The following is a 27,088-nucleotide window of genomic DNA, read 5'->3' as shown; positions in this document are numbered from 1 at the left end:
TCATCTGTCATTTAATAGAGCACTTTATATGATTTTTCCCAATACTCATTTTTTTCAGTTTAACTTAGGCACAGAGAGGTGTGAACGAATTTTGAAAATGCTGTCTAGTGGCTAAGTTGCTCACCTAGAAATTTGGCGAGGTAGGAAGTCATCCTGCTTTCGACACAACATGTGTGATATTAGTAATGATACTTAGTGTCTAAAATTATTACAGTGTGTAATATGAAACGTGTAATATGAATATGTACAAACCCCTCTTGATGGATGTAATGCTGAATAGTCACTGAACCTTCAGAAATGTACAGGTCTCTGTTGCTTCTCAGTTATGTATGTGCAATATAAATAACAATGAGCAGATACAAGATTTAGCAAAATGTTTGAGCAAGGATTACAACCCAGCAGCCATATTATTAAACTGTGCCTCTGAGGTAGGTACCCTTCAAGTGCAGTGTTTCATATCACAGAGGGCTTCATACACTCCCTTTTGCAATCTAGATTGAACGCCCTCTCTTGCAGTACATTTATCCTTATTGATGGGATGCATGGCCCTATGCAAAAGACAGAATCTCCATTGCCTGTGCACATGCTTGTATTAGTTAAATGTGTACACCATGTAGGAGGTTGTTCACTGTTAATGTACTCACCCAGATGAACCTTTTTGGCAGGTAGAAGAGATGACCATATGGATCCCTGTTCCGGCGTTCAGAAAATAACTCTGTCCCATACTAAGTGAGGATACCGTAGCTTGCTTTTGTAAGGAAACAGGCCATTAGTTGAGTGGCCTGCGCACGCAATGGGTCCACATTTGCCCTTCACTGGGAACCAAACACCACATTGTAGTACTTGACTCTCTCAGTTTAGCGTAGCAGAGCCGTCCAAGACCTACTCAAGGGAGGTGGTGTGGACTAGTAATCTCCATTCGCTGGAAAGCAATAATAACACTCAATAAATGATAGTCCAGTCTGTGCATTTTCTTTGGAAAAAGGAAAAGTCCATTTATCACACACACACACACACACTACTCAATACTACACAATAACTTACAAACAGACTTTAGGCTGAGGAATATTCCTTATTTATGAAATTACATAATCACGTCTGACCCCCTAAAGGGGTCAAGTTGAACAAACCATATATCAAAAATAATTTTAGGAGTAAATGCAATAATTAATAATAACCCTGGGTAAATGCAGTTATCAACGTTAATAAAGCATGTACCTTTTCATATACATTTTGTTCACTGTCAACATGATTAATGAAATAAAGCATTTACAAAACAAACCTTCCATGGTCTGGGTGGTTTTTCTATATTTTAAACCATTGAAAACACAATTATCAAAACAGACCCTGGAGAGCTTCACCTTTGAATCCCCAAGCATGTAAACATAAACTTCTCCCTGATGGGGTGCCTGTAAAGCATGCACATTATTTTAAACACCTTCAGGCCACACAGGCTGTGACCATAGCTCAGCCACTAAAGAGCATTTCACAACATGACCACTATTTAGACAGCATTAGGCCACATTAGCTACCGCAATAGACTTGACCCCTAGAGGGTGATGCATTCCCAGCTGAAGAACATATGCTCCAGCCTGAGAATGCTTGAATCTCGCAGGGAGTCCCAGGTTGTTCCATCCTTTTCTGACCCTGCAGACTGAGGGTATTTTTTAAAATTCTTTGGGCCTCTTTGGGGAGGGGAGCTGCAGCGCTTCAACAGCTCCTCTGTGCTTTTGTTTCCTTCTTGATTGTGGCCCCACTATCTGGGAGCCCTCTCAAGCAGCAGAAATGCATAATCAACATCAAACACCACAGGGTATTATGGAGTGCTTCGCCAGAGCAGTGAATATTTGATGAGAGTCTCTGCAGCTGCTGCGGGAAGAGCAGCTGCGTTTTTTTTGCTTCATGTTTCTTCCATTGCAGCTTTATGGCTTTCCTTTTTGTTCGGTGGTGTCCAGGCCCACCCAGGCACCCCATGCCTCCAGATCTTAGGAGTAGGTAAGGGAACCCGCCCCCCCTTATCTCTTCTCTGGGGGTAGCACAATGGCGTTTTCCCATTCTCCTCAGCCATTGGTGGCCCAGGATTGGGGTCCAAAGTCCCCAATATTAAACTGGCCTGACGGTTGTGGTCCAAAGGCTCTCTGGATGCGCCTCCATGCTCCCTCCAGTGAATACAATTAAAGATGCTCCATGCTCCAGGCCTCGGCCATCCTGGGAGTTGGAAATGCTCATTCAATGGATGTCCATACACTCCAGGTCTCGCTGGAGGGTCAAAAAACAGATTCTTTGTCTGGCGTTAGTTTGGGCCCCATTGGGCCATTTTGCATGCTTTTGGGCTCATGTTGCTCCCAGTGGTAATCCCTAGCCAACTGGAACACTTTCTCTAGGCCTCCTGGCCTCTATGACAGCTAACTATGCTGGGGGCTGGTTCCACTGGATTTCTGTGCTAGCCATTGTACTTTAGTTCCTCTGGACTTCTCATCTCCTTGGAACAGAAGCTCAGTCTTTCCCACAGCTAGTCCTCAATGGGTGTGAGGGGACCAGCTACCCTGGTCCTGGAGAGAGACCCACTGGTCTTGGGGCAACTGAAGTCAGACTCCTAAGTCCAGATGGATGTTAGGTGGTTTCTCTTTCCCTCAGTCCATGGCTGCCACCTCCAGTCCCAGTGTCCACAGAAAGTCACAGCCAAGAGAGAGTTCTCCCCTTGTGCAAGACCTTTTAAGTGGGGGTGGTAGCGTCAAGAAGTGAGACACCACTGGCCTATCCTGGGCCACCACATCAAACCTCTTCTCCTGTCCCAACCTTACTGCACAGACTGATTGGACATTTCAAAATGGTGTCACCGAGGAGTCCCTAGTCAAATTTGCTCTGGGGGTCTCGGCTTTGCACTTCACTGACATCACTGCTAAGGCCTTTTATCACCAAGTCTTCAAAGGGAGTACCCTCCTGTGTTGGTTTCAGAGGTCTAGGCTCCCTCCTTTGTTCAGTGAGCTTGGGCAGAACATCCCTAGTACAGTGTGGCAGCAGATTGGTTGACGCAAATCATTCTGCCCCTCCCCTTTCCTCCCCAGGAGCTGAGGGAAGCCCTGTTAATTGCTCCATTTGTATGGCGATGCTTTTTTGTGCTGCTGGAGAATAATGTAATTCATTTGGCACAGCAGGGTGACAAACAGCCTGGGCTCTGATCCTGAGCTGAGCCAGTGAAATATGATAACCCTGGATGATCCACAAGCTATACAAGTATCTTTTTGGAACTTGCAGAATTTATTCCCACGGAGGTTGCACCCCAATTCGATATGTCACTGGTCTCTGTAGGCCAAAGGGAGGCAAGGCTGCACTCTAAGGCAGCCCTCCCCATAGATTTATTATGGAGTGTCACTGCAGACAAGACAGTAAACTACACTGAATTTCCCTATGAGTGTACACTAACATTCTGAGGCCTACCCCAGGTAAATATCCAATTCTGTAGAGTCCCCTCTGTGACAGGCTACCTGTGCACAGTTACCGGCTGCACATGACAGGAGTCTCCCATGGTTGTATGATGGAAGCCCGTAGGCTTTTAGCACCCATGCATTTATAACTCCAGCATTAGAACAAATGCATCATTCCAATGCATTTCTTTAGCACGCAAGTCATTACCACAACTTTTCTTAGGGATGACGCTTGACTTTTGAATAGCATCATTTACTGTTTCAACTCCAGTCTGCGCAAGAGTTGGAAAGGTGTAGGACTATAAATCGAACACCACTCCACCAATGCGCTCCCTGAAGAAAGTTGTTGTAACGACTGGCATGCTAAACGAGCGAGTGGTAACAACATGTTTGTACTAATTCTGGTGTTGTAAAGGCACAGCGTGATTCCCATCTCCCATGCGCAGACCTTACACATGTGCACACATGTGTGCTCACATGAAACAAGCCAAGTGCCCATTACAGTTACTGCATTTCAGTGGCCTTATCTTAAAAGGCAGACACTGGTGGTAAACACGCAATGTTCATTTATTATGAGTTTACTGTGGGTGAGTCCCAGGTTATGAGGCCGTCCCAAGGTGAAAAGTTGAAAAACAAATGATCAAAATGTGAAAAGTCTGGGCAGATTAGATGGGCAGAACTCATTGTCTCACACCTTTCATGGAAAAGATGGCATGACCATGTACAGATACTCATTGGAAGAGGGGGGGCATGATGTGAGCATTGGTTCCTAGGTGTGCTGCACGTTTGAGATGGAGAACTGAGGTCGCTTGATAGTATAGGAATTTTTGAGAATTTTTTCCACCATCTTGGGGGTATTCGTGGCCCTTCCTTAGAGTCAATGAGCCCATATGCACAGCTTGCAGATCTGTGCGCATCTACCTGCCCACAACCTAACTTTAAGTCAGCAGATCTGGAGAAGACTATTTGATGGAATTAGCACATGGTCACAGCAGCGGCCGGCACAGGTAAATGCGCTGGGCAGGGCCAGGGTGGGAGGGGGTGAAGGTGACAGACAACAGTATAGGTATAATTAAATAAATAAATAAAACCTATTCCTTCATCTGTCAACGCCCCCCTCGTAGCGCACTGCCCCGCCTCACCGTGCTTATCTGTAACGGCTTCCGCTGCATGGTCCCAGTCTGGGTGCAATTATCCATAAACTGGGACCATGCACCTTATGTGAAAAATGATCTCTAGTCTTTGTTCTACAGTCTGTAAAGTAGTCTTTGAATCTCCTCCTGTTAAAATATATTTTTCTCTCAGAAACTGTATATTTTCATTATTTCCAACTGCTATACATCACTATACATTTTATATTTTGACTGTCAAAAACTTCATCTGCCCTGGTAAAAAATAAAAAAAATCTCTGCCTATTGCATTTGTGTCTTTGTTCCAAAACATCTAAAACATGCTATACTGCGATAATCTAACAATGGGTAATATATGTTATTTTATTACGCAGGTTCTTCTATTGTGACAGAATCAGTTATTTATCAAATGTTGCTAATTTTGTTAATTTTTTGGTGGCCGTTTATTTAATTTAGTGAGAGCGGCTGTATTTATCTTCGTAATCCATTCTTCTGCTTTAACCATCAGCAAATGTGTATCAAGACAAATGCATATTTCCTGGCTGGCTCCTTGCTGCCTGGTGCCTTGCAGTAAAAAGGTCACATTCGGCTAGTGAAACGCGGGAAATTGGTTCAGCACAGGAGCTCGTTTTTTTTTTTTTACCATGAACAATGCCTGCAAACGCAGAAAGACGTAGATTGGTCGTGTGTACTAGGAATACATTGGACTAACGAGTGCAGCTGTACATGATGGACCACTAAAAAACACTGAGGCACTCCAGATGACAATGAAAAATATCTGATGAGATCTGGAACCTGGATTTTTCCGTCCTGGAGTTTGTTGTTAAAGACATCTTGAGACAATATATAAACAGGAATAAATGTCGGGTACTACTAGAAGAATCATTACCGTTTGAAAGCATTAACAAAACACAACAGGAAGTAATAACGCAACGAACATATTTTCCTTGTAGACCTGGGTTTCTTTTGCCTGCAGTCCTTCGTAGTCTTTCCCGGTGTAGACGGGCACGAGCATGTGTTCTAGTTGTGCAGTCGCCCCACACATTCAAGTCAACACTTGAATGAGGGTTTGGTGGGCTTCTGTTGTGTGAGACATCTTTGCTAGGATTTGTTAATGGAACGGTTTGTCTATGCCCTGTGCACTACCAGCAGTCTGGCAGTGTATCCTCGGCTTTCACTTGTTTCTCCTTCAATAACCTATGTTGTTCAACCTGTACCATGTGCATTAGCAATGGACTACACAGAATTAGCAACGAGGGGCCCTTAAGTTCATCAACCTATTTACTTTTGAGCTACCTCAAATTGTTTAGCCATGCCTCCCTTTCTCTCTATTTCTCGATTTAGTTCCACAGTGGCCCAGACTAATCTATTCATCCCTTGCCACTCCTTGTTCTCTTTGTTGTTGAGGGTGATTTTCTGTGTTTATTTTACTTTCGTGAGGTTTTAATTTTAAGTCATTGTCCAGAGAGGACCTTCTTCTATGCGCCCTAGCTTTGTCCATCCGCCTTGATGCTTCTTGATCCCCCTGGGAAGGTGTGCTACTGTGTGCTCACTAGATGCATTATCTGCTTTGTCCATGTGGTGCCTCTGAGCTGCGTTCAGTTTTTCTCCCATCTGGCCGAGGTGGTGTTTGGAGCAGTGATGCGGACTCGCACTGAGCCGAGTCTGGGGCTAAAGCATTTCAAGTCTTGGTTATTGTAGAATCGGGTAACTACACTTGATACCACAGCCAGTGTACATTATTATATATATATATTTTTTAAAGGAGAGGTGTTCAATAAATTTGCCAGGAAGTTTATCAGTATTGACACCTGCTCAGAGGAGAGTAGGATTGTTTAGCAAACTTGATCTGTTGCTTGATTCCACAATGCTTTCCACATGCCCAGCTGCAAACTATTAGACAGTGCAGCTCTTAGAAGATGTGCTGATTATTCAGTGACACCCATGCTTTATACTCTGTGAACATCCTCAATATTGTATTTTGTTTCAAGGAACAATGAAGATATACTTCAGCGATTTGCACACTTGATATTTTCTGAATTTCTGTTAAGGCCATATTCTTGAGTGATGTGCATGCTTAATATAATTTGAATCTCAGAGAAGAGTTTGTATTGTGAAGGTCACTGGACAGGTTACTATGTTTTGCATTCTATACAGTGTTCTTCAAGTGAAAATCAGCTTTATAGTGTTATTCTGTAGTTCAGCTATCTTTTTTCCTCTTTCTCAATTATTTGCAATCTATTAACCCTGCTGTTGTTGCAATGGCGTAACGGGATCAAGTCAGTCAGCACTATCGCAGGTTTATAGCTCGTAATAGAGATAAACCTAACAGCAAAAGATATATTTTGTACACATATTCTGGTGTTAAAGTAAATTGTTTTTTAATACCTACCTGATTACATTGTTTCACAAGGTGGGGACAGACGAGTTATGTTAGAAGTGGGGTTCTCTAGTTGGCAGTGGCTTGCACCCTGTCCAAGTACGGACCCTACCTTCTAGTCACGGTAAGGGAGTTACACACCAAGATGACCCCTGTTCACCACATTGGTTATTTGGCACAACCAGTCAAGTTTATCTCAGAGGAAATGTGTAAAGCATGTGTACCTACACAAACAGTAACACAGTGACATCTCTGCAAAAGGACACCACACCAGTTTAGAAAAATAACCAATATTTATCTGAATAACACAAGACTAAAATTACGGAAATCTAACATACACAAGTAAAAATATCACTTTTAAAAGGTTCTGCACAGTTCAGTCCATAGGAACCTGTGGATGTGTCTCTTTTATCACAAAGTACCTAGGATGCGTCAAAATCAAAGTTGAAAACAGGCACAGGTGAGGTGAGGCACTGGAACAGCAAAGCGATGCATAGGTTCTTTACTCCCAGGGGAGGAGATGTGTCGGTTCCTTACTGCCAGGGGAGATGATGCATTGTTTCCATTGTTTCCTTACTGCAGTGCAGGGTAGGTGGTGCATCGAGTGTTATGGGAGGTGAGACGTTGGTTCCTTACTGTGAGGAGAGGTGATCTGTTAACTTCCAGACACGCAGCCTCAGTTCCTTACTGCTTGGCAACATTGATGAAGAACTTGGTGCACAGGTGCGAAGCATTGAAAATCCAGACACACTGTATCAATGCAGCGGCAGCAGAGAAGGAGCAGCTTCTATTTTCCAACTGTAAGGCAGGTGATGTGTTGATTCTTCAGCTGCACAGCAGGGTCTGAGTCAAAGTCGGAACGAGTTCCTCAGAAGTCAGAGACACGGTGCTCAGGGCTCAGGCAGCGGTGATCCATCAGCCACATGGCAAGTTCTGCATCGATTCTTTGGCCACGGCGATGCATTGTTTTTTTTACCGCACAGCAGTGTTGCATCAGAAAAACAGGTGCTGGAGCCTGATGTGTGGATTTTCTTCGTTCTTTGAAGCAAAAGCCACCTTCAAGGGTGCATAACTGGAATTGGCACCACTTGGCTGGTCAGAACTCCCAGCAGAGAAGTTATGGGGCTGCAGATGTAGTCTTTGATTGCCCTAAGACTTCTTAAGAGGAGGAAAGCACACACAAGTCCTTGGAGAACCTTGTCAAGCAGGATCTAGAAGCAACGTCCAGTCCTTTCACTCCCAGGACAGAAGCAGCAAGCAGCAGGCCAGCAGAACAACGCAACAAGCAGAGTGGTAGTTCCACTCCTAGATCATCCAGCTCTTCTTCTTGGCAGAATATTCTTAGTCCAGAAGTGTTCTGAAGTTATGGTGTCACAGCTTCAGCACTTATACAAGTTTCTGCCTTTGAAGTAGGCAAACTTCAAAGGAAAGTCTTTGAAGTGCACAAGACCCTGTCGTTCCCTGACTGGCTCAAGACACATTACTGGCGGTGGAGACAGCATTTTCAGGTGTCAGTGACATCTCCTTCCACCACTTTAGCCCAGACAGACCCAGCAGCCTGGTGATGGGCCTTCAGGACATGCATGGCACATCTCAGCTCCTTTTACATGACTGCCTAGAGAAAATACACAAACAGCCCCACTATCACTCTCCCTCAGACGTGGATTCCGCTGGCAGGCAGAGGCAAAGAATAGTAAAGCAAGACAATGCACACTTTCTAAGTGTGGCATTTTAAAACACGCAGTTCAAAAACCAATTTTACTAAAATATGTATTTTTAAATTGTGAGTTCAGTGACTCCAAACTCCAAATCTCTATCCCTTCCCAATTGGAAGTTACACTTGTAAGAAGTTACAAGACAGCTCCAATGATAACCTAAGGGAGAGATAGTCCTTACAATAGTGAAAAATGTCAGGGCAAGGAAGTTACCCGCCAAGATAACCCCTGCTCACCCCCTTGGAAGCTTGGCACAAGCAGTCAGGCTTATCTCAGAGGCGATGTGTAAAGTGTTTGCGCGCTCACCCAGCAACAACACCCTAGGCCCACCACATAGGAAACTCCACACAAGGGTATATATAAAAAATAGTCTGTATTATACCACAAACATTAGATAATAAACATATACTTTACAAGGTGCCATGGGCACGGGCAGAAGTAGAGGGCATTATTTACATGGGACAGGGCCACCTGGCCCGCTGTCAGGAGTAATTACTTTTAGAACTAGACCGTAGCACATATAACTGTAGTACCGAAATTAGCACATGTAGCACACAACCAATAGTCACTGGTAACAGGTAAACACCACCTACGTAATGCTAAAACACCTTAGGTAAATATCACGCAGAGCACCATGACCTCACTAGCATCACTCTTCTAGGGCAAACAACCTCCTAGGCATAGAAAACACATATTTAGAGGCATGGGCAAAAGCATTGCATCAATCACATTAGGCAGGTACACCATCTGCGCCAAAATATTATAAAACTGACCCCAGGCCAACCTGGCCTTTCGGGGCCTCACTCGCCCTCTGTCCAGCAAAGTCAGGGCAGGCTGCGCAGGCAGCCAAAGGAGAACTACTCCAAAGTTCCCAGCCTAAACGAAGTAGCTGCCCACTAAGTGCTGGGCAGCTGAATCACCAATGAGGTCAAACACACCGGGGAGCCACGTGGGCTCGAAACACACAATGGGGCGAGAACCAGCATAGGAGCCTCCTGGGCTAGGGATAACCAAAATGCCCCCTGAACCTCGTGGGCTCTAGATACAAATTGCGCCTTCGGTGGAGTCCCTCTCGGGGGACTCGAAACATACAAATGCCCCCGGAGCCTCGTGGACTCGAAACAAGAAAACTGCCCCCGTCGTTGGAGACTCTCGTGGGCTCGGGAAAAGGAACCAATGCCCCCGGAGCCCTCGTGGGCTTGAAATACCCCGGTGCCTCTCACAGGCACCCGAGTACACAGGGAGCTTCCCCCCCAGACTCCGCGACACTCACCGGCTGTCTGCCGTTGGTGCTGGTGCTCTCCTTGGGGTTTGGCTGGGCGGGGCTTTTCTCTGCTTCCCTCAGCTGCACTCCGGGGCTCACCTCTTCGACGGAGCCTCCCGGGCAGCAGCACCACTCGGGCGGCTGGGCTCGGTCCTCTTGATCTTGTCGGCTCTTCTCCTTCCTCCACCGGAGCGCGGGGTGGGCTCCTGTTGACTTCTGGTTCAGCCGAGAGTACTTCCGGGTCGCCGCAGGTAGTGCGGTGGCCCGCAGGGTTGGTTTCTCAGTCGGCTGCAATCCGGGGTGGGTACCCGGTCTATTACAATATCCCTGTTGGGGTTGGCACCCGCTAGGGTGCAAAAGCGGGTACAAGGTCCCTGGCGGGGTGGGCACCCGTCAGGGGTTAAAGAAATAAGTACCAATACGCGGGGATTTCTCCACAGTGCAGCGTTGCTCTGCGGTCAACAGCTGTCCTCCTGGGGGCGAAAACACAGCACTTCCCCAGCAGTAGAGATATAGTGCTCCCCAGGCGCTGTAGGAAGCAAAAGGTCCAGGAAGTCCTGTAGGAAGGTAGACAGGGGGGGCCAAGGCTGGGCCCAGGATCCAGCTCACAGGGCCCTCCAGGTTGGGAGGCAGTCCCTAGTGGCGGTATCCTCCTGGTGCCCAGCAGCAGCAGGCCCCCCTCTTCAGGTCAGGAGAAGAACATTTTGCAGAAATCCTTTGTCCTTAGGTGCAGGGTGAAGGTAAAACCAGATGCAACTGGTTTTGGAGCACTTTGTTGTGGTCAGCCACCCTTTCCATTCACTGGCCAAGCTAGGGACATTAGACGCACCACAGGGGGTGGAGCCAGCATTGTGTGGCGAAAGCCCTGCCCTATTCAGGTCCCAGGTGCACTCCTCCCCGGCCATCAACATGCAGATCTCCCATTCACCACTGGGGCAGACCCATCCTGACTCCTGGAGCCTGGCACACCATCCAGCTCCAGCCAATCACACGCCAGCCAGTCATTTCACCTAAATTACACAGACATGCCAACTTCTAGAAGTGGCACTTCCACACTAGACACAATCATGCTGCACACATCATCGGGCAGCATTTAATCACACGAGTCCGCACATACCAAACTCGAGCTTGCACTCCCCACACATCAGGAACTACCAGGGACACATACATTCCCCATGCATTGCTATGGGAGGGCAGGCCAACCTCACAACACGCATGCACTTTACCCTGGGACACAGGGGTAAAGTGCGCAGAAGCCAAAAATCACTAACAGCAGGTCACCATAAAAAAAGCAAAAAGGGGTGAACCTGCCAGAAGGGCCAAGTCCAACACTCACCATTAAAATTGAAAAGCTTGATAGCCACTCCAATTTTATTCTGGGCTGCAAGCATTCAAAGCTAAAATTGGTTCCTGTTACACCAAACCTAATGCTTCATTGCCAACATGTTTCGTTGCTGTATTTTATTACAACTTCATCAGTGCTAACAGGGGTTCATCCTTTCACTCATTCACTTTGTGTTTAGATTCAACACCTGTAATGGTAGACAATGACATGTAGATAAAATAAGCCAGTTGTAAAAAATCTGGTCCAATGCCTGCATCCCAGGCATAGTGACTGCCAAGAACTGTAATGGCACTTAGATAATTTGAAACATAATTACCTGGAGGTTGTGAAGTTACAACAAACCCACAAACCTCCCTTATGGGTCATCCGTGTCAGCTGATCACGTGTCCCTGCGAAAACCATCCGTACTCTGGAATTCTGTAGGCGTGTATAAAAACAAAGTTTCTGTATCGCACCATCGAGACCAAAACTTTCGAACATCAAATATGATCTTTTACTTCATCTTATGTGTTTTTCACCCGATTCTCTCACCTGTTCTCAAAAACAAGTCACAATCTTAGAATCACATTCAAGATCAAAGTGTCCCTCGTCAAGGTATAACTATCTACAAAGATGAGCACCCCACGTATTGCCTCCGCCCTGTCAACTTGCTCACCTCTATGAGCTGCCCCAAATTGAGCCAAAATATACAGACCGGAATTCTATCCCTTACCGCTGCCGTGTCCCACAGGTGTTGTTTAGGAGCTCCGACTCCAAACGCCACACTCCATCTGATTTTAGCTCCCCCTCTCGTTCCGCCCAACAGCCGCGTCATTCAACTCTCGAGACGCGAGGCAGCTGTAATTGCGGCGGCCATCTTAACATGTAGTGTAGCCTTACACATTTCTGACAGTCTGGTAAAGTACATTAGGGCACAAATATTTACCCCTGATCCCTCTGCGATTTTTACCGCGGCCTCCCGGCCACCTCAACATTCCACTAGGGGACCTTTCCAGTATTTTCAATAATCTCGCTGCCTCTTCGTGTCGGCCATTTTTGTAAGGGATGGCAGTTTGAATAAAGTTAACAATATTCAAGACATGCTGTCACCACATCCTACATTAAAATGCTGCAATTGCGGCGGCCATTTTAACATGTAGTGAAACCTGGCTATAGTGTGTGTGGGGGCCAGAGCAGCCATCAATCATGGCGTTATACTGCTCCATCCACATCAATCATCAAAGAGGACATGGCCCCAATGAATGGGTTCCACTTATCAATTACATATGATCACACCAATCATTGAGGATCTTCAATCACTTCACAGCTTTCACAAAGCATCTTTCCAATACTCATCTCACAAAATAGGGTGGCCTACAAAGGCCTGCTCTAATTGACATACATTTGAGCCCATCCCAAATCTTCCATATGAATAATCCTCATCGCATTATCAGTCCACTTGTTAAACTTAATTATCCCTGGGGATCAATATCTGCTGACCTTATTCCATTCGATAAGGTCATTTAGACCCTCGTTGTCTGCTTGTTCTGAGTAAATCCATCTAGCCTCCTTTCGAGCCAATATGTTGTCAATGTTGTGTGATTCTCCCAGCACCCTCTCCAAGACCACCCATTTAAGATTCCTTGGTTCATGTCTTTTTTCTTTAAAATGTTGTACAAGGCTTGCGGAAAGTTTTTTTACTTTGATTGAGCTGAGGTGCTTCTGTATGTTGTATGTTTAAGATACCAGGTCCTGCCATCTTTTAAGGTTACCTCCTTTGTTACCTGGGTCAAAATACATACAGAGCAACTAGCACATGGATAATGTCCAGCTGGGAGGGAACTAGCCACTGGGACAGTAAGGTTGCGGGTATGAACCAACTTGTCCTTTAAATTAGGGGCTCTTTTAAAGGCAAACCGCGGAGGTGGCATTTTATCCGAAGCTGTATCAAGAATAGACCAATGTTTCCTTACAATTTGTCTTGTCTGGGTAGAGAATGGATCAAAAGTAGTGACCACTGGTATGCAGTCTTGCTTCTCTTTTACATTCCTTTCCAGTAATGCTTCCCGGTGGGTATTGAGCGCTCTCTTCCGGGCTCTCTTCACTTTCTTCATAGGGTAATCCCTCACTAATAGTTTATTTACCAATTCCTCAGATTGTTCCATGAAGGTTTCAGTGTCGGAGCAATTGCGCCGATAGCGCAAAAACTGGCCCACCGGGAGATTATCCCTTAGAGCTCGAGGATGAAACGACCGGTAATGGAGGAGGGAGTTCCTGTCCGTTACTTTGTGATGCACACTGGTGGCCAATCTCCGTCCTACTGCTGTGATGTCCATATCCAGGTACATGGCTGAGGTACTGCTAATGGACCGCGTGAACCGGAGGCAGTCATCAGCCTGATTGAGCCATGTCAAGAAGCTTAAGAGGTGGTCCTATGTACCTGTCCAGATACAGAGGACATCGTCAATATACCTCCGCCATAGGGAGATGTGTTCCCTATAAGGATTAGCAGGATGGTGGACCACATTCACCTCAAACTGGCCCACATAAATGCAGGCCAGACTTGGGGCAAATGTGGCCCCCATAGAGGTCCCAGACACCTGTAAGTACAGCTGGTTGTTGTATTCAAAGAAGTTTTTTGTCAGTGCTAGTTCTATACATTGCATGACAAAGGAAGGAGGAGTATCATAAAACCACTCAAGGTCCCCCAGGGCAAGCGCTGGTGCCACCAGCGTGGCATCCTGGGGGATGCTGGTGTAAAGTGATTCAATATCAATAGTCACCAGTAACTGGGACTCAGAATCAAACTCATCATCCTTCAAAATATTCAAGATGTCGGTTGTGTCTTGTACATAAGAGTCTTGAGTAATGACCGCCTCCCTCATGAAAAAGTCCGCAAATTGGGAAAGGGGTTCTAACACAGACTGAATACCCAAAACCATTGGGCGTCCTGGGGGTGGGCACTGAGGCTTGTGGATTTTTGGCAAGATGTAAAATGCCGGTATCCATGATTTTTTGTTGACAATAAAATCAGCCTCTTTAGGTGTAATCCACTTCTTTTCTACAGCATCCGCCACCATTCTCGTGATCACATGCAAGAGTTCAGGCGTTGGATCTCTCATAAGGGGTGATAATTGGTGCGGATCCCCAAAAGTCTCAATACTTCAGCCTCATAATCACATGTGTTAAGAACAACTACCGCTTTGCCTTTATGGGCCTGTTTAATAACCAGTTGGTTATCTTGGAGTGACCTTACAGCTGCCCAATCATCCTTGCTCATATTAGATGTGCGGTGTCGCTGTTGAGTTTCTTCCAAGATTTTGATGTCGTGGAGTACACGCTGTTCGAAAACCGCCACCTCAGGGCCAAGAGATGAAATGGGGGGGGCAAAAGCCAGAGGGGCGATGCAAATTTGTATCGAACACTGAAGGGACAATGCTTTCTTTTTCTGCAAAGAACTTATGGAGTTTGATTTTTCTCATCATCTCAGAAAGTTCCATTCTACACGTGAAACTATCATGTTTGGGGGTCGGAACAAAACCGAGTCCTTTATTAAGAACTCTAACTTCAGCAGGTGTAAGAACATGGCTGGATAAATTAGCCACGATATCAATAGGGCTTCCGACATCCTGGTCAATCCCTTGATTTATGACTGGAATGTTCTGCCTCTGCTGCGTGTTATACGAGGGGAGTATGTCTGCCATGTTGGTTGGAATTGGGCCCTGCCTCTGGCTCTTCCTCTCAGGGCTGGCCCCCCTCCCCCTCGTGTATCTCTCTGGGTTTGCCCTAAAAAAGCTCTCAACAACACACCCAAATCCTCATCTGATCTTGTTTCTATTACAAAATTGACTCTACTTTGATTTGATGTAGTAGGGCGACTGGCAGCTTCTTCCTCCTCGCTGCTGGTGTTATCAAACACCCAGTTTTGTGGTGTCCGTCTCTGCTGTCTTTGACCCCCCCGATAGGAATTTTGACCCCTTCGCTGCAAATTCGGCTGCTGTGGTTGGACTACGGGTGTTTCATAATATTGATCCTCAACGTAGGGAAATGCCCATTCGTGTGAGAAGCAGTCTAGATTCTTCTTAAGGCCCTTGATCTTCTGATTGACCATATACGTTTTATAATCCAATAGCTCAGCCTGAATCCTTTCTAATTGTACTTTTGCATCTGTCAATGCTGTATCATTCTTTATGGTCTCCTCAAGCTCTCTTTCCTCACATTTTTTAGTGTATGAAAGGTGGAGATTATAGATTGTAGTGGATATGCTGTTTCTTTTCTTTTTAAACTTGACACTGTGACCTATATGAATAGTTGAATTTATATATATAAGGGAGTGGAATAACATTGAAAACCCTAATGCGTCACGTTTAATCGAAATAAGTGTCTATAAGGTGGGGCATTGCGGTGTTTATAAAAGTGGGTACATTGGCCAGGTAAACATGGCATTTCAAAAGTGCCCACACAGACACTGCAGTGGCAGGCCAGAGACATGATAGTAAGGTTACTCATGTGGGTGGCACAATCAGTGCTGCAGACCCACTAGAAGCATTTGATTTACAGGCCTGGGTACCCACCGCACACTTTACTAGCGACTAACCAGTAAATCAATATGCCAACCATAGATAACCAATCATAATCACAATTTGCGCAGGGAGCACTTGCACATTAGAACTGATCGGCAGTGGTAACGTGCCCCGGGTTAGAAACCCAGCAAAAACGAAATGCAGCACATAGTGAAAAACAGAAAGTCAGAAGGAAAAAAGGAATAGGTCATATCCACTCTATTCCGCTAAAGGGTAAAGGATGTCTCACCTTCTCTTAGCAGGAAAACAGACCATTTTTGGCCTCTGGGGAGGGACCTGTCCCTGAATACCTCCATGTGGCTCCAAACAATCTGGCAGCTCTTAACCAATGAAAAATAGCATATGACATGCAAGGTGCCTCTGACAAATTCACCACAATGTGGGAACCAATTCTGGTTGTATCTGAATCAAGGCAACAGGAACCTGACATGACCTCAGAGCTCCAGGCCTATCGCCTTATTATAAATGGCAGTCTGAAGGTTACACATAATGTACTGGGGCTGCAAAATACTGATTTATTGCTTCTTTTGTTCAATACAAAGGCAATGTGGTGGCAAAGGGGGGGATGCTTTAGGGTTTAGTTTAATACCACCCAGAGTGGATTGTTTCGATATGCATGTGGGTATGCCCGCCCGACAGTTGTATGTGAAAACATTAATAAAATGATTGAATCTAGCTATGACAGCATTTGAAGGAAGACACTAAATCTCACAGGCTATTTCTGGACAGAAATAATATTTAAAGAAAAAAAACATGAAGATAAAGTATGTGTTACCAAGAAAGGCATTAATATATTGGGTTGGGTGCAGCAAGCAGATTTTGTTACAGTGATTAGGCTTTGAAAAATTATACTGGTCGATTTGCAGGTTAGTGTAAGCAAATTCATTGGTAGTGAAATATCTAATATTTCACAATACATTTGGCAAGATTAAGTGCTTAATGCACAGCATCAAATTCAATAAAGATGTTGTACCTTCTGAGAGGGGAACTATCTTAACTCCACAGTGATATGTATGATCCAGAGATAATGGAGCCCATATATGCCATCCCTTGGCTTTCTCCCCATCATTTTGACAAAAAAGGAAGAAATCTGATGAGTTATGCCTGTGTGTTGACCTCTGTTACTTAAACTATGCCATTTTGGTGGAAAGACTGGTGTTCTCAAATATTGGGGACCTCATCACCACTATAGGCAAGGCCAAACGGCTCACTAAGTTAGATCTGCTGGCTGTTATCAAATGGGGGTAAAGTAGACATCTAATGTAGCTATCTGATGGTATTTGTTACATGTGATGGTAGGTTTCGATTCCGCCGCAAACCTTTTGGATTGGCCTCTGCTGCTCCTATTTGTTTGTGAATTATGAGATTTTAAAAAAGATTTTAATTTTGTAGTTGTCTTTCAGGGCAATGTTTTGACTTACACCAATTGTGAATCAGAACATGATGTTCTTGTTGCTAGATATATGTCCTTGTTATAAGTTAAGGCTATTGCTTTGAGAAAACATAAGTGTTTCTCTTACTAATGAAGCAGAAGATTGAGGTTTTGCCACTGGTCAAGGGGTTAGACCAATACCGGGGTTGGTCAGTAACATTGTCAATGCTGCTGCACCCAAGGACATAGATCAGTTGTATTCCTTCTTGAGTCTCTGTAAATGTTATGCAAAGTTATTGAAGGGCTGCACAATCTCACAGAATGTTACACAGTGCCTCTCAAAAAATTGATTTGTGTCGTCAATTCTGTGCTAAGCAAATTTCGAGCTCATTAAATAAAAATGTGAGCTCCTGCCCTGCATCCTTATGTGGAGGGATGTACAACTTTTTGAAGAGCTCTGCAGAGGTGACCATTGCTTATGCTTCAAGAACATTCAAACAAGCGGAGATAAAATAGTCTGATATTAATGTGTGTAGGGAGTGGAAAATTTTGAATCATGTGTGGTTGAGACCATTTATTCTTAGATCTCATCATATTCCTCTTGTTGATGTTTAGAGTGGCAAAAAGATCACAAGGCTACTGCAAGGTTAATCTCACTTTTAGCCAAACTGCTAGCTATTAAATTCAAAGTTATAAGCATTTCAGGTGACAGGAATGTGAAGGGTAATTTTCTTTCAAGATGTCCTGTTGTTAATTCCACTTAAATGTTATCTTCTAGTTTTGTTGTATTGAGGGGATTGCATGGGATTCTGTGAGTGGGTATCTTATGACATAGCAGTGGTTATTAGGGTGAATCCATAATGGGACTGTTTACAAATACCCAATGTATTCCAAGCAGTTTGCCAGTTTAGTCGTTGGTTCTGTTGCTACATCTATTGATCATTTCACCTTCAACATACTGTACTATGCAACCTCTCTTTTGCGTGTTAGCATTGGACTTCAACATTCTTCTTGCAGATGTGAGTAATTCTGTGTGAATTGCTTTCTTTAACAACTAGAAATCATGCTGGAAATTTCAAGGCTTTCTTTCTCTCGTGTTTGGTCTATTAAGAGGGTGTTTACCCATGACTCCAGGTTTCCGACAATAGTTTGTAAGTGCATCAAGGTGATAGTATAGTGTGGGTGTTATTTAAACTGTTCTTTGATCTGCTCTTCTGTTACGGTGAAGTGAATAAGCCGATGGTTAGAAATGATCTAGAAGATTTGTATTGGAATGCTAACAATTAGGCTCATGCCAGAATGGGAAACTAAACACAGGGAAGAGGCCTACACTTGGGCCTTTACAGGAGGATAAAGATGCAGGACGGACATGCAGGTACACTGTGACTCCTTGTATTAGAAAGAATGTTCCTACCATTAATATTATACAATCTGTTTATTTATTTAGAAGTTTAAATGGGGTGAAGCAGTGCCTAATTTGTGCTGGCGTTTGCCATTACTCAGGACTGGCACTTATTTTCAAACACTGGCACTTATTCATAAAAGTGGTGTTGTCTGTCTAGTTTTAAGCAATACACTATAGTAGAGTGCTTAACAGTTCAATGTACTAAAATAGTACATAAAACTAATGCTGCCATGCCTTCTCTAAACCTTGTGATGGCCAGGAATTGTCCACATTTTCACCCTTCTGATGATAAGTAAGACAAGCTGGGACTGACATTTGACAGTGATGACAGAAGCTGTTAGTGATGTCAGATGTAGTGCAGGTGTTGGGAAGTGACAGTGATATTTTTACAAGTTAAGCACTGGCATAAACTAGACCTAATTAGATGTCAGAGCACTTTACACAGAATAATCAACAAATGGCTACACGAAAAATGACTTGAAGCGTAACCACCAATGTAAAATATGCAATCAAGTGCAATGGTCAGGAGGGAAGTAATTATGATGGCACAATAGCACTTTTAGCAAAGTTATTTTTGTATATGAAGTTAAAACATTAAGGGCCAGATGTAGGTAGCCAAATACCGGTCGGTAACGGCTGATTTCGGCCGTTACCGACCGGTATTTGGCTTTTGACATGCAGGTGGCTCGGAATTGACAGAATCTGTATATTTACCGATTCGGTAAATTTACCACTTCGGTATTTTTCTGAATCGGTAAATATACCAATTCTGTTAATCCATATGTAGGTGGCACAGTTTGCAGTGCCACAGGCCCTTAGGATTTCTTATTTTACCACCCAATCCTATTGGGTGGTAAAATACCGAATTCCAGTGTACATGCACATCTGTGCATGTACACCTATGCCATGTGACACACAGACATGCCCTTAGGGCATGTATGTGTGCCACATGGCACACAAGCCTGCAATTGGGGTGCTACAGGGTGTCAAAGTGACACCCCGTTCCCCCTGCCAGAATTCGGCATTTACCGATTCTGTAAATACCGAATCGGTATTTTCCATTGATTCCTCTGGGCTTCAAGGCCCATAGAAATCAATGGGAAATACCGATTCGGTATTTACAGAATCGGTAAATACCGAATCTTACAGATTCGGTAATTGAAAAATAAAAATTACCTACATCTGCCTACTTCCAATTTACCTACTCGGTATTTAAGAGTAGGTAAATCGGAATTACCTACATCTGGCCCAAAGATCTTTAACTCTTTTTTGAAGGTTTTAATAGCAGCCAACGATTTGATTGAGGGAAATAATGAGTTCCAGATGTTAGATGCACTAACATGGTCACCCACAGCAGTAAACTGAGTCTGCATAAAAGCTTGAAAATGATTTGTTGTTTGAAAGTATGAATTATGTCTAAAGAAATGATAGCGCAATGTGCCGGGGATGTATTCTATTTGCACCTAATTCAAGTTTCTCAATACATTCTAGAAGTGCTAACTTGGGTGAGAGAGGTCTCCTCGTCAAAATACATATATATGTAGGCAGATGAAATCATTTGAAGAGGGACAGTCCAAAGATGACTGACTCGGGGTTTACCCTAGCCTGCCTTTACTTCTACCTTTGCTACACCACTGGTGCTGATATGTAGAATCAATGTATTACAATCAAGATTTATCTAGGAGGAATATAGTTTTTGATACATGCTGTAACACAGCATTTTTGCATTTGGCAATATCCCAATTTTCGATAACAAAGAAGAATACTATCATTTGTATGATGCATGATGTTGCATTTTTTAATTGACAAATATTATATTTTCAGGTAATTTAAATAACATTTACAGCTCTTTTTGTTTTCACCAGATCATGTTATCATTCCTGGTGATAACCATTAGATGTAGAGGGTCACATATTTAGGCACAAATATTGAGCACTGGAAAGGTGCCCTTTTCTCAGTGCAAAAAGTGCTTTGCTCTGCTTTGTGTGAAGGGGGCTTTATGTGGAATAAGCGCAAACAGCCAAAGGTTTTAACACAAACCCAATCTACAAAGATAGCTAGACAGTGATTTGCATGAAAAGATACAATTAAACAAGGGGAAATATGTTAATTTCTCAAAAATAAAAACAACACATATTGCATGTGTGCAGAAGAGCACAGCACACACCCAATTTGTAGACTTTTGAGTTTATCTTGGAATACAAAGATGCACTGAAAATATTCCTAGTTCTGTACTATTTTCCCCCTTGCACAATACAGGACACCAAATCTGGCTGCTGCAATGTGTTCTTTAAAAAATTGTAATTCTTGCCCACGGTGTCTACAGAGAAGGTGTCCTAATAACGCTTGGGAAAACAGACACTGAATGCTAGCCTCCATTATTTATACAAACATGCTTCTAATGTGTGTGTTCCTTCTTCTTTTTCAGAAATCTCTCTGGTAACTGGCTGACCACTTTGTCTTGGCAACTATTTCAGAATCTGAAACTTGAAGAACTGTAAGTACATACATGTCTTGGCAACACATGGATTTAAATTAAAAAGGGATGTGTCCTCATTATGACCAATCTCAAAGTCTGTACTATGTATGTCAAAGAAACCTAAAGCAGAAGCACAACCTAAACATCAATCACAACACCTGCTCATAGATTCTTCCTATCACCAACCAGTTGAAAACAATGTACAATCAAAACTCTTGCAGAAAAGGCACTACCTTATCAAAAAAAAAATGGTGGTGTCCATAAACGATGGTCCCAAACTACACTCCCATCAGATGCCAGTTCAATTAACGACCTACGGTCCTTCCACATTAAATCCAGGTGAATTAAAGACTGAGATGATCTTTGCAATGAACAGAACTCCAACCGTAATAATTTCAAATCCTTGTTCACAGAATAAGAATAAGTGGGATATTAATAAATTGGTGACATTTTTGTTGTGAGAAATTCAATAGCAGTTTCTTCAGTCATTAATCTAGAATTAGAAATGAGAACATGCGTAATCCCAGTAGTGGAGCTGGCAGTTGAATAGGTCATTAACGCTCACAAAAGTGTAAGTTTGTAGACATTCACAAACATTTGTAGTGACGTTTTCCACCACATTTTCACATTTAATTCTACTCACACAAAGGTTGATATATGTGTTTAAACAGTGCAGGAAGCTTCACAAACCATTCTTCATTCATGAAGTAGATTTAGAGAAAGCAGGGACATATTCACAACAGAATGACAGAGAACAGAGTTACGCCACAATTGGTAACACCATGCTCCGACATTATGAAAATGAGGGGATGCACCCTACTTACAATAATATGACACATCCCTACATTTCCCCTAGCACTGGCACTAAATTTAGCTGCCTAGCCCCAACACAGGCACCCTTGCACAGTAGTGCAAGTGTGCCTGAGTTGCAGGGAATGATTGTTGATGTGCGGGAATGTGTCACTTGTTACACATAAACAATCACTAATTGCAGTTTGTAACTTTGATGTGTGCTGCAGAATGCAGCACATACAGAAGTTGCAACTCGTCATTATCTAACGATTGTTTATGTGCAGGAAGGGACACCTTCCTGCACATGAACAATCACTAATGCCAATTTGCTCTTCCTATGTGTGCAGCACACATAGAAACAGCAAAACCGAGGATAAATAAATAATTTCTTCTCGTTGCACCAGTTTAAGACCAGGTTGACCAGTTCACTATATGAACAATTGCCACTTCGAAATCAACTCCCATTTCTTCTAGGGGGAGGAAAGAAAAAAATATATATTCTTCTACAGACTAAAAAGCAAGAAAAAAAACAGGGATGGCTTGCTATATTCCAATGATGCTGATTACAATGCTGTTTACTAACCAATTTTAACAGATTTTCCTTGCCACGGTATCGCTTTTTATTTGCTGAAGCCACAACTCCGAAAAGACCAGTCACTTTGATTAAAAATTTGAATTTATAAATAAACCATTTTCTTGACTTTTGTCTGATGTCAAGTTCAGCTTTCAGTGAGAGCGACTGTCAGAATAATGTCAGAATAATGTGCGTTCAACAATTCACTATCAATCCTATATGCGCATTTTAGGAGGAGTGGTAGCATCACCGTCAGGCATATGTAGGCACAAACAATAGTCTGCTGAATTGTTAATAAGGTGTGGAATCTTCACCTCAAAGAATAATTGGATGGAAAATCAATGCGGCTTTCCAATGCTGACCTGCTGGGGAGACTTAAAAGAGGCTCATTCAGGATAAGAAAGACTCATTTAGTGCTCCACTTATTGGAAAATACGATGGAAAAAGCTACAGGTTTACAACCCCAAAGACGGAGTAATGTTTACCTATTTAATATAAAATAATTTGTATGTATGACCAGATCCATTTAAAACTTCCACCAAATGTTGCTGGCTGTATGAATTTCTATTTAACTTAAACGTTTCATACTGTTCTAAAGATCGACTTATGATCGATTGCAATGTTCATTCAGTTGCTGGAATTTAAAAGTGAAATTTAGAATTTTAAATGTAGATATGAGACACATCATCTGGCGCTCTGAGAGAGTGCAAACTATATCAGGCTTTATTACTTGTGCACCCCCAAGTCATTGCTCATGACCGCACATATTACATAACGCCTGTCATGTTAACTGACATCATTGATGACATCACTGATGACATCACTGATAACACCACATATACAGCATAGAGTTCTGGAAAGTACATGTGTGGGTTAGTAGCATGGAAATAGTGTAATCCACAGAGAAAAGTGTAACTGCATTTTAAAATTTGTATGCTCATTTACTTATGGATATTCTTCAGGTTAGGTTTAAATTCAACATTTCCTGTTCCAGCAAAATTTATTTATTTATTTATTTTTGCGATTTATAGAGCGCACAAATACCCGGGGGTGTCTCGGCGCTACGGACTGCAGTAGGTGGATCTGGCATTCAGGAGCTACTTTTTTTGTCTTGAATAGAAAATGTTAGTGTTTTTGTTATTCATTAGAACTCTGTGGTGAGACTGCTGTTGAGTACTAGGGAGTTAACTGGCAGACTGCTGCTGGTATTGAAAGGACACATTTGACTCAGCATTTCAATCAATCAATCAATCAATTATTTCTAAAGCGCACTACATACCCGCAAGGATCTCATGGCGCTGGGGGTGGGGGCGCTGCTGATCGAACAGCCAGGTCTTGAGTATACTCTTCAAGGTCAGCAGGTCTTGGGTCTGTCGTATGCTCAGTGGGAGGGTGTTCCATGTCTTGGCGGCGAGGTGGGAGAAGGATCTCCCTCCGGTGGTTGTTCTTTGGATGCGAGGGACGGTGGCGAGTGAGAGGTCGGCGGAGCGTAGCTGGTGGTTGGGGATGTAGAAGGAGAGCCATCTGTTGAGGTAGGCTGGGCTGGTCTTGTGGAGTGCATTGTGTGCGTGGGTGAGGAGCTTGAAGGATATCCTCTTGTTGATGGGGAGCCAGTGCAGGTTTCTCAGGTGGGGGGTGATGTGGCCGTGGCGTGGTACATCGAGGATCAGTTGTGCCAAGGCGTTTTGGATGCATTGTAGTTGTTTGATGAGCTTGGTCTGGGCTCCGTGTAGAGGGCATTTCCGTAGTCGGGTCTGCTGCTGACGAGGGCCTAGGTGACTGTCTTTCTTGTATCTGTTGGGATCCATCTGTAGATCGTGTGGAGCATGCGGAGGGTGTTGAAGCAGGAGTGACACCTGTCTGTGATATATGGGAGCGCTCAGCGTCTCTATATAGTCTGTGAGGGGCCTCTCTCAGCTGGGGAATACAAAATCACACCGCAAATGACATAATAAAGCATACGTTTTAGTGCATACAGACAGAATGTACGCTAAAGGTGAACAGGAAAAATATAATACTTTATTTAGAGAACATTCTTTTTTTTATATAGATAGAGTCACGTTTACAACAGATCAGGACTCTGTTTACTTTTAGAGTATAGCGTATAAATGTGCAATATCTACATATTTTTAAACAAATTCTTACTTAGCACAATAGTCAAAAAGTGTAAATACAGATATAATTACAATGGATAGGCAGTTATTCAAATATTCCCGTGTTGTCCAAAGTAAACTGTAAAAACCATGAAATGACTTTCATCTAGGCACACTCAAAAACCATCAGGCACACAAAACATCCATTCAAACTACTGACTTACTGTCACAATCATACAACTAAAAGGAATCGTAGAACAAGAACGACAAAAAACAGCAAATTGGGAAACAACATTTTTTTTAGGAACAAAGGAAGATATGTATTTTTTCCAACAGGAAGGCACCGGGGGGTGTCAAGATTTTTTTCTCCTAACTAAAGACTAAGTTAGGGATACAATAACTTCATACAGCATAGGGAAGAGTTAAAGAATAACTGGTACGTCCAACATCTCTATATAGCTGAATAGATGGTATACATGTAATAGGGGTTTTACATGGAAAGTCACGTTTAGAGCCTAATTCTGTTTATAGAGAAGTGTTGTTTCCATCAAGCTCAGGCCCGATGCGCATTTCGGTGAAAACGCTAGATTCTTAGCGGTCACCTTCTTCAGGGCACACAACGGATGGAGTCCAACTGGGAAAGTAAGACACATACTGGGACAAGTAATACCAGAGTTATAAAATCTCTGCAGCTTGATGTGGTCCAGGTGTTCGATAAAACCGCTCTCAGTAGAAGATGAGTCTTTCAGCCATGATGTACAGATGGAGGAGGTGGTGGAGATATCCAAACCAGGCAGTGCACAAAGGGGACGAGGTAATCTAAGATCAAAGATCGATGTGTAGATGCAAGCCTGGACTGCTTGAGGCAGTGTCACAAAGATAGGGATCCCGTGGAAGTGGCTTGAAGGAAAGTCAACTGGACCTGGACCACTCCTGGATAACGACTAAGATGGAGAGACAGCCGTGGCCCCGGGGCAGCGGACCGGGGCACCACCTCCTGGCACGCATGGCGTTGTCTTCGCGGCACCTCCGTCAGGCGTGACAAAAAGGATAGACCGAGTGGTAGAAAACTCCCGGATGGTACAGAAGCTCTTTAGAGTAAGATGAATCTGGTGGGCGTCCGAAGTGCCTCCAAACAGATAAGAGTCTGCTGCCCCTATGAGAAAGCTTTCATAACTTTCATAACTAGAAAACTTCAAAGAGATTGTTGTAGACTGGTGACCTAAATGAGGTGGCCAATTAATGTCCTCTGTCATGAGAAAACTCTCATGGCAATGAGTACATAAACACATAAAGTCTAATATTTCTTAAGCTGAATAGTATTCAGGTACACACAGGCCTTAATTTCGGGTGCATCATGAAATCCTTGCAAACCAGTGTTAAGTAGGCAGTGGCAGCTCCTTTGCTTAGGTGGAGGAGTGGCGGCCCACTGCTCATAGAGCAGTGAAAAGGGAAAAAAATAAAATGATAATGACAAGGTTATTATCGTTTTATTTTTGGTTGCTGTAGGCTGGGTTAGGGTGGGGCGCAGCTGGGGGCTCAGGATGGGAGGAGGAGAGCACTGTGCACACTAAGTGCGCATGACTGCTTGGCTGGCCGTTTTCTACAGGCCAAGCAGTCATGTGCAGTTTGCATATTCCCCACCAGGCTGTAATGGACAGCCGGGTGGGGCATATGCACAGGCTGCCTGTTGCGTTCTGAACACCGATTAATGGTGCTCAGACCAATCACAACGCCGCATTGCAGCGTTGTGATTGGCTCAGGGGAGCCTGTGTGCCGGGTACTTCCTTCAGCTCCTTCCGGAGCAGAGAGGCAGAGGAGAGACGCTGCCGTCTGAAAAGTTAAGTGTTTTTTTGTTTTTATATTCCCTCTGCCCCTCCACCCCCATTCCCTAACAGCCGCCACTGTAAATAGGTGTAAGTCTGTTGTAAAAAAATCTGATCGATTGTTCATCAGATACATTTCTGCAGGTCCAACCTGATGAAAAACGAACAGTAAATACAGGGACACATGGATTTTGGTGTAGCATCTAATAAAATCTGCATTTTATTTCCCAAATCCTGAGAAACTCACGTTATTGGCTTACGTAATGATCCCCACTGTACAATTTTTTTAGTGTGATAAATAATGAAGCAATTGCGCCTGACTCTCCCAAACGTGACAAGAGCTCTAAAGTGTATCTCGAAAATATTATATATATTTCTTGAGCAAAGGAGCATAAAATAAATTATAGAAATGTGCACATCACCATATTTAAACATAAAAATTGATAAGATATTTCCTGGCAAACTAAATGAAGTGAGTTTTAATATTTAGCTAGTTAGCATACGTGCATTACTTTATCATTTGGAAATGCATGCAACTGGAAAAACTGCCAGAGATTACTCTTTGACGAGTAGATACTTTGCTACTTAGAGGGAGAGTAAAACATGCACAATAAAAAAATAACTGAGGTCGGTGAAAAAAGGTATTTTCTGAGCTGGTGCCTGGGGTTTGCCGCTGCTCATGCCAGAAGATCGAAAAGGCGCCATTGTATTTCCACTCTTTGA

At 43.5% G+C, this 27,088-nt stretch overlaps 1 protein-coding gene across 4 annotated transcripts in view; it reads left to right on the top strand.

Annotated features, from left to right (window-relative positions):
* The window catches only part of NTRK3 (neurotrophic receptor tyrosine kinase 3), a 1,749,208-nt gene that overhangs the window by 653,771 nt on the left and 1,068,349 nt on the right, over positions 1 to 27,088 (top strand). For all 4 annotated transcript variants that reach the window (XM_078683168.1, XM_078683167.1, XM_078683169.1 and 1 more), the window contains exon 4: positions 21,030 to 21,098. In XM_078683168.1, coding sequence (XP_078539294.1) covers positions 21,030 to 21,098 — 69 coding nt within the window. The remainder of the gene's footprint in view (positions 1 to 21,029; positions 21,099 to 27,088) is intronic.

This window comes from Lissotriton helveticus, chromosome 3_1, assembly GCF_964261635.1.
Source record: "Lissotriton helveticus chromosome 3_1, aLisHel1.1, whole genome shotgun sequence".
In the NCBI taxonomy this organism is placed as follows: Eukaryota; Metazoa; Chordata; class Amphibia; order Caudata; family Salamandridae; genus Lissotriton; species Lissotriton helveticus.
Note: the sequence above shows the minus strand (reverse complement) of the source record. Positions and strands in the feature narration are given on the sequence as shown.